The sequence below is a fragment of the Vicia villosa genome, unplaced genomic scaffold (assembly GCF_029867415.1).
Source record: "Vicia villosa cultivar HV-30 ecotype Madison, WI unplaced genomic scaffold, Vvil1.0 ctg.000745F_1_1, whole genome shotgun sequence".
NCBI classification, from domain to species: Eukaryota; Viridiplantae; Streptophyta; class Magnoliopsida; order Fabales; family Fabaceae; genus Vicia; species Vicia villosa.
The window spans coordinates 138,975-152,742 of record NW_026705334.1 but is presented as its reverse complement, the minus strand read 5'-3'; the positions used below and the strand labels follow the sequence as shown (position 1 = coordinate 152,742).

The window sequence follows — 13,768 nt, the reverse complement described above, 5'->3', positions numbered from 1 at the left end:
ATGCTAAGAGCCCAGATCAATGGGTTTAGACAAAAAGACAACGAGTCATTATTCGAAGCATGGGAGAGATACAAGGACATGCTGAGACTCTGTCCACATCACGGATTAGAACAGTGGTTAGTTATCCATACCTTCTACAATGGTCTCCTCTACAACACGAGACTTACAATTGACGCCGCCGCAGGTGGCGCACTGATGGACAAAGAATATTCTGATGCCTACGCACTTATCGAGAGTATGGCTCAGAACCATTATCAATGGGGAAGAGAGAGAGAGAGAGAGAGCTCGGTCAGAGAGAACTTCTGGAGAGAAATCTTCAACGAAGAATGGTATGTACGAGATAAGTAGCCTCGACCGCGTTAACGCCAAAGTCGATGCCCTAACTCAGAAGATCGAAAACCTCACTGTAGCACATGTAGCCTCCGTGGCCGCTGTAAGCCCCAATTGTGAAATATGCGGAACGTCTGGACATGCTGCACCCGAGTGCCATCTTTTGGCAAGAGTTTCCACTGAACCAGTAAACTATGATCAAGGAAACCCCTACTCAAACACGTATAACCCAGGATGAAAAAATCACCCTAACTTCTCGTACAAGAACAATAATGCCTTGTACGCGCCTGGTCAAGCACCCAGTATACCACCTGGATATCAAAAGGCACCCTTAGCTGCTCCTAATGTCCCTAGGAAGTTTAACTTAGAATTAATGATGGAAAATTTCATAGCCACTCAAACTCAGACTAATAAGGATTTCCTAATCCAAAATGTGCACACCAATGAGCAAATTAAACAGTTAGCGACTAAAGTAGATGCGCTGGCCACTCACAACAAGATGCTTGAAACACAAATCTCTCAAGTGGCACAACAACAAGCACCTACTGCCGCACCTGTCGGGACATTTCCTGGACAACCACAACCAAACCCGAAAGGACATGCTCATGCTATTATTCTGCGAAGTGGTAGAGAGATGGACAAACCAACTGACCCTAGGCTTAAAAACCCTGTTATGTTCCAAAGCCCTGGTAAGACAACTGAGGAGGAAAGTAGACCCAAAGATAAACCAAGTAACCCGAAAGAGAAAGAGGACAAGGAAGGCGAGACGGAGGAAAAAGAAGCGCCATACGTACCTCCACCACCTTATAAACCACCTATCCCGTACCCTCAAAGGTTCGAGAAATCTAAAAGCATAGGGCAGTTTAAGAAATTTGTAGAACTTCTTAAAAAATTGAACATTACAATTCCTTTTACATAAGCTATTACACAAATGCCCTCATATGCTAAGTTCCTAAAAGAAATCCTATCGAATAAGAAGAAAATAGAAGACAATGAGATCGTAACACTCACTGCCGAATGTAGTGTGATAATTCAAAATAAAATGCCACCTAAGCTGAAAGACCCAGGAAGTTTCTCCATACCTTGCAATATAGGAAAATTTGTCATAGACAAAGCTCCGTGCGACTTAGGGGCTAGTATTAGCCTAATGCCTTTGTCCATTTGCGAGAAACTAAAAATGGGAGACCTAAGACCAACCAAGATGTCAGTACAACTTGCAGACCGATCTGTTAAGTATCCTGTAGGTGTTCTTGAAAATGTACCTGTCCGCATCGGACAATTCTACATTCCTACGGATTTCATAATTATGGACATAAAGGAAAACGTCAACACCCCTATAATCATAGGAAGACCCTTTCTAGCTACCGCTGGAGCTATTATAGACGTGAAGAAAGGCAAGTTGACATTCGAAGTAGGTGAGGATAAGGTCGAGTTTATTTTAACACAATTCCTTCAAGCCCCAGCTATAGAAGATGCATGCTATCTGGTGGACGTTATTGATGGATGTGTAAGAGAGATAGGATTATCACAAGAATCTTACTCTGAAGATAGAAAGATTCTGATGCCTCTGATTTTCAAAGATGACAATTGGCGTCCGGAATATCGAGACGATAGTTTAAGAGAATGCTTAGCTTTAACACCCAACTCTATGCCTTGCCCTAAGAAACCAACCTTGGACCTTAAACCATTACCCAAGACTCTTAGGTATGAATACCTAGACGATGAGCTCAGAAGACCAGCAATAGTCAACGCAGAGCTAGGAGCCACAGAGACCGAGAAGCTATTACAAGTGTTAAGGAAATATCCATATGCGTTAGGATATAACATTGCTGATCTGAAAGGAATAAGTCCTTCCATATGTATGCATCGCATCATGTTGGAAGAAGATTGCAAAACCTCTAGGGAACATCAAAGAAGGATTAACCATATCCTGAACACAGTAGTTAAAGATGAAGTTACCAAACTTCTGAATGCCGGAATTATATATCCAATCTCTGATAGTCAGTGGGTAAGTCCGGTCCATTGTGTACCAAATAAAGGAGGCATAACAGTTACCGTAAATAAGTCCGGCGAGTCTATCACCGATAGAAAGGTGACTGGAGCAAGGATGTGTATCGACTATCGTAAATTAAACAAAGCCACAAGGAAAGACCATTTCCCTCTTCCCTTTATTGACCAAATGCTCAAACGCTTAGCAAAACACTCTTATTACTACTACCTGGATGGTTACTCAGGGTTCTTTCAGATCCCAAATCACCCTGACGACCAAGAGAAAACAACCTTCACGTGCCCTTATGGAACATTCGCTTATAGACGAATGTCGTTCGGATTATGTAACGCCCCTACGACATTTCAGAGATGCATGATGTCAATTTTCGCTGACTACATAAACAACATCATGGAAGTCATTATGGACGACATCTCTGTATGTGGGGAGGATTTCGAAGGATGCCTCTCAAATCTAGAAAAAGTTTTGGACAGATGCGTACAAGTTAACCTCATCCTAAACTGGGAAAAATGTCACTTTATGGTAAAACAAGGGATTGTACTTGGACATGTAGTCTCTAAAAGAGGGATTGAAGTCGATAAAGCAAAGATCGAAGTAATAGAGAACCTCCAACCCCCAAAAACGGTTAGAAAAATATGGAGCTTCTTAGGACACGCAGGTTTCTACCGAAGATTTATAAAGGACTTTTCTAAGATCTCTTAACCTCTGACCAACCTCTTAATGAAAGACGTAAAGTTTAAATTCAACGATGAATGTTTAAAAGCCTTTGAAGTACTAAAGACAACCCTCATATCCGCACCCATAATGCAACCACCCAACTGGAATTTACCGTTTGAAATTATGTGCGATGCAAGCGACTATGTTGTAGGAGCAGTCTTAGGCCAAAGGAAAGATAAGAAACTCCACGCAATATACCATGCAAGTAGGACCTTAGACCCTGCATAAATGAATTACACCAAAACCGAAAAGGAACTCTTGGCCGTGGTCTTCGAGTTAGATAAGTTTCGTTCCTATCTGATAGGAGCAAAGATAATAGTTTATACTGACCATGCAGCCATTAGGTATCTACTAGCCAAACAAGATGCAAAACCTAGACTATTAAGGTGGATCCTACTGTTACAAGAGTTTGATTTGGAAATCAAAGATAAAAAGGGGACCAAAAACGTAGTAGCTGACCATTTATCTAGGATGGAAGGTATTAAACCAGAAGAAACACTGTAATACGGTGAACTGAAAGAGTCGCCACCGACTTTTATTTTATCCAATTTAAAGAAAGGCTAAAAGAACAGAAAAAAACTTTAAAAGAAATTTTGAGTTCGGGGGGTAATTTATACAAAGGGAAGGTGTAAGGCACCCTTTGCATCCATGGTTTTCCATGGGCTCTTAATTGCTAAGCTCACTTTGAAATGTTAGAAAATGTTTGCAGTGAATAAAGAAAAAGATTTGAATAAGGACTTTAGCTTGTAAATAAGCGTAGCCTCTTTGAAGGTTTTGATAAAGGGTAAGAAAAAGATTTAAACCAGAGCAAGCAATTAGGAGGTAATTACCATTAAAGTTAAAAAAGGTTCTTTTAGCCTTTCAGGGCTATCCATACCATAAGAGGGTAGGAAGTCCTTTTATTGGAGATTGAAGGGTCATCGAGATATCGTTCGCCATAAAACTGTCCCTACCATGTAGATGTAGGTAGTCTTTAGGGAAGGATAGAATAGTCATTTTTAGGCAACCAAAGAGGACGCCTCAGCAATCAAAAGGGACTATCATATCACATTGTAGGCAACCTCAAGGGACGAGATCATATAACCGAAGGTAGCATCGAAGGGACTTATGATCTTTAGTGATGAGAATGAACTGAGGGCAACATTTACTGATGCATCCTCGTAATCGAGGGACTTGACTATTCTGTAATAAACAAGGCAGCGAATAACAAGGCAACAGGTTAATGAACTGAACTAATGTTCTTCTTCGGTGTTGGATTTCGCAATCATGTCATCCACATAGACCTCTATCTCTTTATGAATCATATCATGGAACAGAGCTACCATTGCACGCTGATACGTTGCCCCTGCGTTCTTCAATCCAAACGGCATGACTTTGTAATAGAAGGTGCCCGGAGTAGTGGAAGTTGTTTTTTCCATATCTTCGGGCGCCATCTTAATCTGGTTATATCCTGAGAAACCATCCATGAAGGAGAACACTTTGCACTGCGCTGTACTATCAACTAGGATATCAATATGTGGTAGCGGGAAATCATCTTTGGGACTTGCTCGATTTAAATCTCTGTAGTCTACGCACATTCTAACCTTTCCGTCTTTCTTAGGTACCGGGACTATATTAGCGATCCACGGTGGATAGCTCACAACCTTCAGGAAACTGGCATTGAACTGTTTCTCAACCTCTTCTTTGATCTTCTGAGCCATGTCAGGTCTTCTTCTTCATAACTTCTGCTTAACCGGAGGACTGTTTTCTTTGATAGGTAGATGGTGAACCACAATGTCAGTATCGAGCCCAGGCATGTCTTTGTAAGACCAAGCAAATATCTCAACATTGTCTCGTAGCATCTGGATCAATTTCTGTTTGACACCATCCTCTAGTTCAGCCCCTATCTTGATTTCTTTCTTTTCTTCGTCGGTACCTATATTCACAACCTCAATTGGCTCTTCATGCGGCTGTATAGTCTTTTCTTCTTGTTCTAGCAATCTGGCAAGTTCTCTAGGCACTTCACAATCTTCCTCACCTTCATCCTCAGCTTGGTAGATCGAATTTTCAAAGTCATATTTAGCAATAGCAGAGTCATTATCAATGGGATCTAGAGTGGATATGGATCTACAGTGCATTATGTGGGTGTGTGTAAGAACGCATAGCTATAAAAGAGTAAAGAAGAATAAAAGCGAACACACAATTTGAATACGAAACGTCTAATGCTTCTTATTGAATGAAAATATGCTTATGAAATGACAAGCCCTAACAAAGAACCGTCGTGCCCCGGGCAAGACACACGGCTTTAAAGTTTATTGTTTATTGGAGTACAGAAAATAAAACTGGGAAACATAAAAGCAAAACAAAACTAGAAATGGCAATTACTCCTGACTATAGGAGATAGAGACAATGTCTTCAGTCTTCCAGTTGTCCAGCCCTTCGTCAGGTGTAGGAAAGATCCACTTGTCCAGGTTGCAATCATCTTCATCTTTTCCTATGGCATTGACCCCTTTGCTGATGAAACAATACTTCAAACCTTCTGGGCGAGAGTAATGTTCTCCATTATGATCTTTAGCAGTGCAGCCTAAACCCCATTTGTTGGATTTGTAAGGAATATTAGGGAGTTGCCCCCAGATAGTACAACCACCTTCTTCAACCACAGCCCCAGCGTCTTTCAGAGAAGCCATTGTAGGAGGAATTCTGGTGACTTTAGGAGCAGTGTAGGCAGGCTTAGCCTCAAGAGCCACTTGAGGGACCAATTCAAACGCCTGTCGGGGAGATTCGAAGGCTTCTCCAGTAAACTCAACATACTTGGTCTCATTTATAAAGCTTACCACGTATTCTTCTTCACCATACACAGTGACGATCTTGCCTTTCGCCGGATATTTCAGTTTTTGATGCAGAGTCGAAGTCACAACATTTGCCCCATGTATCCAAGGGCGCCCAAGCAGACAGGAATAAGCGGGATGAATGTCCATCACATAGAACATAGTGTTGAAAGCCTGAGAGCCTACTCTGATTGGGAGTTCAACTTTGCCGTATAGCGTACTCATTGAACCATCAAAAGCTTTTACTATCACATCACTGGATTTCAGCATGATTCCCTCGGGGTTGAGTTTGTCCAATAACATCTTAGGTAGCACATTCAGAGATGAACCATTGCCAACTAGTACATGGGCCAGAGTGGTGCCCCCGCATTCAATGGAGATGTGCAGAGCCTTGTTATGATTCTTTCCACTGGGACTCAAATCAGCATCAGAAAACCCAAGGTAATTGTCTGTCGTCAAATTTGCAATACATTTCTCGAGTTGAGTGACAGAAATCTCTTGTGGCACATGGGCAGCCTCTAGAAACTTCATCATAGCTTTGGCGTGAGTCTTGGAGCAACTTAGGAGTGACAGCATGGAGATCTTGGAGGGAGTATGCCCCATCTGTTCAACAATGTCATAATCACTCTTGCGGATGATCTTTAAGAACTCATTTGCTTCTTCAGGAGATGGATTTTCAGTAACAGTCTCAACTGGTGTCTGGATGGGTTCATGCAACGGTCCTTTACCTCGGGTATCGACATTCTGATTAGGAATAGGGGTACCAGCAGGTGCAGCAGTGTTTGGAGAGATTTTTGGAGAAAACACTCTTCCGCTTCTTGTCACTTTACTAGTTCCAGCAATGTTACACACATCAGGATTAACGTCTTCAACAGCCTTGTCGGCTACAAGTTCTTGTTTAACTCCCTGAATATAGACCTCGACACCATAGTTCCAAGGGATAGCCTTATCTGAAGAATATGGAATTGGACCAGGTTTAGTGATGATCACAGGAGCCACACGGGGTTCAGCAGAAATCTTGAATGGAGCCTTAGTTGGGATCTTCAGTGGAACTTTGGAAATTACTGATATGTCTTCAATCTTCAAGCCATGGGAGAAACCTTCGCACAAATTCTCTATAGAAGGAATCTTTTCAAACCTGATAGTGTGACGATCCATCCAGCCTTGAATTCCTCTTTTCAGATTCTCACAACCATTGGGTTGTGTGACAACCAGATCGAACATCAACTAGATTTAAAAGATCAATGAAGTCGCCATCGATTGTTTATTTATCCCAAGATAAGGGAAAGGAAAACATCGACTAAAACCTTTAAGAAAAAACAAACAAAGGTCTTATGACCCTGAGAAAAGGGTAAGGGTGTCGGTTACGCAAGGAGAAGGGATTAACACTCCTCACGTCCGTCGTACTCGACGGGATCCGCTCTTGTTAGTCTAAATCTATGGGTGTCTAAAAGTCTAAAGCTAAAAGCTAAAGGAAAACGCGCAAAGAAAGAAGAAAAAAGAAACACGGGGAAAAGAAAGAAATATTTACAAATATGTGCTCGTTCAGGCCCCGCGACCCAATGCCTACGTATCCCTTTAAGGAATCAGAGCAGCCGTAGTTCCGCTTACAAATTTTTGTATGTTTTTGTGTTTTTTAAATGAACGATGTTAAACGTCGCATTCCACTACTGCTCGACCTTTGGAGACTTACACAATTGTCGTGAAAAGGAATTAACATGTTCTTAAAGAGAAAAGAATACTCACCCTTCTCCACTTTTTAAAATTTTTGTCTCACCCTAGATTCGAACTCAGAACTGATATGTTAACAAACAATATACCCACCAAAAAAAATTTAATAGGGGGGAAAATCAAAACTCGCCCTATTGGCAGGGGGTGAATAGGTGGGTATTTTTTAAAGGGAAATGTGGATAATGGTGAATTAAATCCCAATGCAAGGATACTCACCCTTCTCCACTTTTGATAATTATTAAGTGTTTTAAAAGTTGAAAAGAAAAAGAAAACTAAATGCTAAACGAGGGAAATTCTAAGCCCTAAAAATTATGTTAAAACTAATTCTACCTAATGGGGATTAAAAGACTAAACTAATGTTTTTGGATTTTTAATATACAGAAAATAATAAAAGTCTAACTAAAAAACTGATATTTGCAACTAAAAGAAGACAACTAATTAATCTAAATAAAATATTTTTGGAGTTTTGAAATAAGAAAATAAAATCAAATGAAAATAAAATATTTTTGTATTTTTTAGATATTTGAAATAAAAGAAAATTTAATTAATAAAACTAAAATAGAACAATAAAAATAAAAGGGCTTATAAACAATAAAACATGGGGGGTGTGATTAAGATGGGGCGCTGGGCTTAGGATAGCAGGCCCAAAATCAAATTGATAACAAACAGCTAATGGGGTTGCACAAGTAAGCTTGGAGTTCAGAAAGGAAATTCGTTTGGGCTTCTCACAACAAACACAACCCGGCCCAAGCTCTTTCTAAAACAAATAAACCCTAATTGAAACAATGAATGGTCTGCCCCACACCACAACATGAATCGGTCCCTGTTTCAAACATACTCCCTCTGCTCTGCACTTTCAAATCGAAAATCTCTCTCTCAATCAACAACAACAATGTAACGGTAAAAACAAAACACACAAAGTTGATTGAAACGAAATCCACAATACATCAATCACGTAATAGGGCTCTGCTCAACAGGAGTTATACATTTGCAAGCACAAATCGGAATCGATTTCAAATCATAAAAAATATAAGGAGATGATCAGAAAGAACCTGAATCGGAGAATCAACCTTTGGATATCATGTACGGCGCTCAAGCACAATCCCCCACAGCTTCTTGTTTTTGAGTCTGCTTCAATTTTGTGTTGTTGTTGTGTTTAGCGGTTTCATATCGTCAACGTGGCTGTTGTCAATCTGTTGTTGCGATTTGATCCAATACGATGAAAACTGAATGTTGATTCTGTTGATGATGTTGCGAGCAGTGATGATGATGTTGTTGAATTTGCGAAGGAAGTGTTGATGGTGCGGAATCGAGAAGTGGCGATGCGGTTTCTTCGGTTGTGATGAGACTCCGTTGAATGTTGCAAAATCGATGAAGGTGCGTGTGGATGCGACGTCGTATGCGATTTGGTGATGTCGCTTTGTTGTTGATGATGCGTTGAAGAGGAGTCGGTTTGTGTTGCCACTGTTTGCGACGAGAGCAAATTGATGAAGCTCGGTTGAGTTGTTGAGACTGTGTTGATTTGTTGTTCTGATCTTGCAGGCTAATCTATGAAGATTGAAGTGCAGGTGATGAAAGTGGTTTATTACGATGAAATGATGCTTTTGGTTGTAATGGAGATGCAAGTTTGATAGTTGTATGAAGGTGTTTTACAGTGAGTTTTGGAGTATGAACTTGGAGGTTTGGTGGATGTGAGATTATGGTTTGAAGTGAAGACGATTATGAGAAAAATGGAAATACAGTGAGAATGATTAGAGGTTGTTAATGTGGTTTTAATAAAAATGGAGTGATGTTTTCATGGGAGAGGGATGGTAGAGTGTAAAAACTACTATGTGTGCACTTGGTTGTGAGGTGAAGATGAAGATTTGAAGAGAAGTTTGGAATCTGGAAATACGAAAGGCTTGGAGGAAGTTTTTTCTATGCAAGTTTGAGCAGAGCTTTCTTATTATTTTTCTTCCTCCTCTTTGCTGTTGGTGAAGCATGTATTATATAGGCAAGAGATTAGGGTTTTTGAGAGAGAATCGAGAGGACAAGGATAAGATCAAAGGGGACACAAACTGTCAATTGGTACCATGATAGTGGAAAAATTTGAATTTTCTGTAGAATGGTGGAGTAGTGGAATTGGAAGTGGGATGAAGGACCAAGGTGGTGGTGAAATCGTGTACTTTTTTGGAGAGGAAGAGAAAATGTGTTATTTTTTGTCTTTTGTGAAGAATGAAATTGTGAAAATGGACTCTCAAATTGGCTAATGGGCCTTTGCAACTTGAATTAACATGGGCCAAAAATGATATCTTGCTTTGCACCTATAAAACAAAGAGAAATAGAACAAAAATGCAAAAATATGGCAAAATATATTTTAATTTAAACATTTATTAAAATTCAATCTAAAATAAATAAATTGAGCTTTAATTAATATTTAAATCAAAAGACTAATAAGATGCATATGAATAAATATATATTTTTATATTTTTTTTGAATGAATGCGAAATTATGTTAGTGATGCAAATGACTGTGAAGTAATAAAATTAGTAAAAAAAATATGATATAATCAGATGAAATGCATTGATGCGAATGAAATGGAATCGTAGAGTAAAAATCAGGGTGCAACAGGTTGGGATGCACAATAATAACAGCCTGGGTCGCACCCCGGAAATAAACCGGCTTGTAGAAGCTTTCTCTTGATATCCGGGAGAGGAGTTGACAGATCTCTCACATCATAGACATGAACCGTGTCCATGATAGCATTAACGGTTTTGCCATGTTTTGGCATAGGGGCGGTAATAACATTCAGAGTTTCTGGAGGTTCGAACTCGATTTCACTAGCATCTATCATGTCTTGAATCTTATTTTTCAGTGCCCAGCAGTTATCAGCATGGTGTCCAGGAATATTGGAGTGGTACACGCATTTTGCATTAGGATCATAGTTTGGGGATGTAGGAGTGACATTCTTCGGAGGATCTCTTATAGTGATCAAGTTGGCCTTTAACAGATGTTGCAGAGCTTGAGATAAAGGCATGTTGATCTTAGTGAATTGCCTTCTAGGTGCGTCTGACCTACGCTGATACTCTTGTCTGGGGGTTTGCTGAGGTTTTGGTGCAGAGATTAGAACAGCCCCAACAGACTGGTTCTGATCATTCTTATTACGACCCTTCTGACTGTGCACAACATTAGATTCATTCTTTCCATGATATGGTTTCTTTGTAGTACTAGAAGTAGCACCTACCTGAATCTTCCCACTTCGAATACCACTCTCAACACGCTCTCCAGTCAATATGAGCTCTGTAAAACCAGAGGAAGAACTACCCAGTAGGTGACTATAGAACGGGCCAGTCAGCGTACCCATGAACATGTCAACCAACTCCCTATTAGTCAAAGAAGGTTGAACTCTTCTAGCTAGATCTCTCCACTTTTGAGCATACTCCTTGAAACTCTCTTTCAGACCCATAGCCATGCTTTGCAATTGAGTACGAGTAGGTGCGAGATCAGCATTGTATTGGTATTGTTTATAGAAAGAAACAGCCAAGTCTTCCCATGTATGAATGTTGGCGCCATCCAGTTGATAGTACCATTTGAGTTGGGTTCCAGATAAGCTTTCTTGGAAAAAGTGGATCCATAGCATTTTGTCAGCAGTGTGAGGCTGAATCTTCCTCACATAGGATTTCAGATGCATCTTGGGACAAGAGATTCTGTCGTACTTAGCGAAGGTTGGGGTCTTGAACTTTGGAGGGATAACGACTCCAGAGATGAGCCCAAATTCCTCAAAATCCAACCCAGGTACCTTCTGGATTTCCATATCCTTCATACGTTCTTCCAATTGCTTGTACATCTCTTCAGGATACTCCTCCTCATAATAGTAGTCTCCTTCTTCATCATCTTGCTTAGCAGAAGCGGCGTTACTCTTTGCATCAGTCTTGATGCTAGCATCATCATTTTCTTCTTCATCGTCTTTGGGAATTTCTGCTTCTTTGACCTTTTTGAGAGGGCCCTTGAATCTTCTTCCCATGTTGAGGATGCTTACTGGTTTCCTGGTCTTCTTCTCCTTCTTAGTTAGAAGGGATTTCAGCTCATCTTGCCCCTTGGACAGGTTCAGGATCAAAGCTTGGAACTCAGCATTCTGAGCCTGTAGATTCTTGACAGATTGTTCGAGATCCATTTCCTTACTGAAATAAATAGCGGAAAGATGAGAGACCTGCTTATAAAATCCCTTGATGTAATGTTTATGAATGATATGCGTATGAGTATGCAGTTTTCGAGGACCTTGGAATTCAAATTTGTTTAAACCAAACAAGAAAGAAATTTTATTAATAATGCTTAAAGAAAAAACTGTCAATTGTTTTATTATTCTCTTTTACAAAAGTGAAAGCATAAAAATAGGAATAAAATAAAATAAAATAATAAAGATAAAAACAAGGTCTTCAGGTCTCCCATGGACGCTTCCTCTTTGAACCAATGTAAGCGTTGACCTTTTGTTCGTCTTGAAGTTGTCTTGTAAGCTCCAACACTTTCTTCTCTTTAGCGCGGAATTGAGCTTCAAAAGTATCTCTTTCTTCTTTTAGTTGGATCCAAGATCTCTTTAGTTCCCCGATATCAGTTGGCATGTCTGGATGAGAAATAACTTGAGGAACCTTTTCTTCGCACTCGGGTTCCATAATCACAGGTCGAACATATGGATAAGGCATGATGAAGCGTTGAGCACGAGTGCGCACCCATCTGAGGTAAGGCCCTAAAGGAATGTAGTTCTTTTGCCCCAAGCTCTTGCTATCAATTCTGTTTACCATGTCTCATGCTCGTATAAAGTTCCAGCGGTGACCTTGAGTATCATCTTCATAATCAAACACAACCCCTTGTATAAGCATCTGATGAGGACCATCTCTTTGAGCGTAACCAAACTGACGTAGGGCCAAGCAAGGATTATAAGTAATACCCCCTCTTATGCCAAGTAAAGGCACATTAGGATATTGTCCACATCAGTCGACAATAGTAACATTCTCCTTGGATAAGGAAAGCCAACCGATATCAGAATGAGAAAGTGACATTATCCTCTTATGCCATTTCAGCCCTTGGTCATTCCTCATTACTGAGCGAGGAAAGTGCGAAATAAACCACTTAGATAGCAAAGGTATGCAACACATAAGAGTCCCTAGTTTCTTCATAGTACGAGTGTGAAGAGAGTGTAAGTTGTCTCCAAGCAAAGTAGGCACTAGGTTGCGTGTCAGAAATATCTTTATGGCATGCACATTATCGCTACCGCGAAAATTAACAGAGTCGCCACTAACATATTTATCCTGAAAAGGAAGGGAATGCCAACAAACCACAAAACAAAACAACGGTCTCATGACCAGAGAAAAAAGGGTAAGGGAGTCGGTTACGCGAGGGGAAGGTGCTAGCACCCCACGCGCCCATCGTACTCGATGGTATCCATGCTAGTGTCTAAATATATAGGTGTGTAACAAATCTACGCTAATCTGGACTAAAACGAATGCAGTAGGGAAAAGAAAGGATTGTGCTCGCACGGGCCCTACCCCGCTGCTTACGTATCTGTTTTGCAGAATCAGAGCTACTGTAGCTCGGCTAACTAGTTTCTGTTTGTTTTGTGTTTTTTAGGTGAACGAGTTACATTCACACTCCGCTGCTCGACCTTTGGAGACTTAAGCTTGGGAATGGAGTGGAAATAATAAGCTCTTAAGAAAAGAAAATCAAAGAGTGTGGTTTGTGTTTTAAAGAATGCATGATGAAAACCTAAGCTAAGGGGGGAAAGCTTGCTACCTAATGTTATCATACAAAGGGTACAAGTCTAAACTAAGCTAGCAACCTACGGGGAAAAGCGGAAACAAACAAGAGTATCACACAAACGAGCTCCGCTCGTAAAGCAAACAAAACCAACGACATTGGCCGAGTGGTAGAAAAGCGGTCCCGCCATAGCCAAGGGGAGCGAATCACCCGAGTCAACCAAGCATTAGACCTTGCGAAAATGATCGGGCCATAGACAAGAGGAGCGAGTCCCTCTCAGCAACCAAGCCGTCATGGATCTGAAAGGAAAACGGTGCGTGCGTACACTGAGCATCAACGTCGAGCAACGCGAGCTATAGGAAATGTGGGGGTCCGACTGCATGAACCCTTTTCCTGACATACTCGATAACAAGATCTTGTGCAAGTTCAGAAGCAAGCCACGCGT

General features: G+C 40.6%; 3 protein-coding genes and 1 non-coding gene across 4 annotated transcripts; 2 read left to right on the top strand and 2 right to left on the bottom strand.

Annotated features, from left to right (window-relative positions):
- LOC131630867 (small nucleolar RNA R71) lies at positions 1-107 on the bottom strand. The gene has a single exon (XR_009292533.1). It is a non-coding gene; the product is annotated as a small nucleolar RNA R71 (small nucleolar RNA).
- Positions 108-706: 599 nt separating this feature from the next.
- On the top strand, positions 707-1,249 carry LOC131630855 (uncharacterized). Its single transcript, XM_058901600.1, has one exon. It carries the CDS (start codon positions 707-709, stop codon positions 1,247-1,249), a length of 543 nt encoding a protein of 180 aa, XP_058757583.1.
- A 12-nt stretch (positions 1,250-1,261) lies between these two features.
- LOC131630854 (uncharacterized) lies at positions 1,262-3,559 on the top strand. The gene is made up of 2 exons (XM_058901599.1): positions 1,262-2,177; positions 3,360-3,559. Exons 1-2 carry the CDS (start codon positions 1,262-1,264, stop codon positions 3,557-3,559), a joined length of 1,116 nt encoding a protein of 371 aa, XP_058757582.1.
- Positions 3,560-5,346: 1,787 nt separating this feature from the next.
- Positions 5,347-11,596, bottom strand: LOC131630853 (uncharacterized). Its single transcript, XM_058901598.1, has 5 exons — positions 11,398-11,596; positions 10,343-11,025; positions 6,591-6,942; positions 5,869-6,311; positions 5,347-5,376 (listed from the first exon to the last, which is right to left on the bottom strand). Exons 1-5 carry the CDS (start codon positions 11,594-11,596, stop codon positions 5,347-5,349), a joined length of 1,707 nt encoding a protein of 568 aa, XP_058757581.1.
- Positions 11,597-13,768: the final 2,172 nt, after the last annotated feature.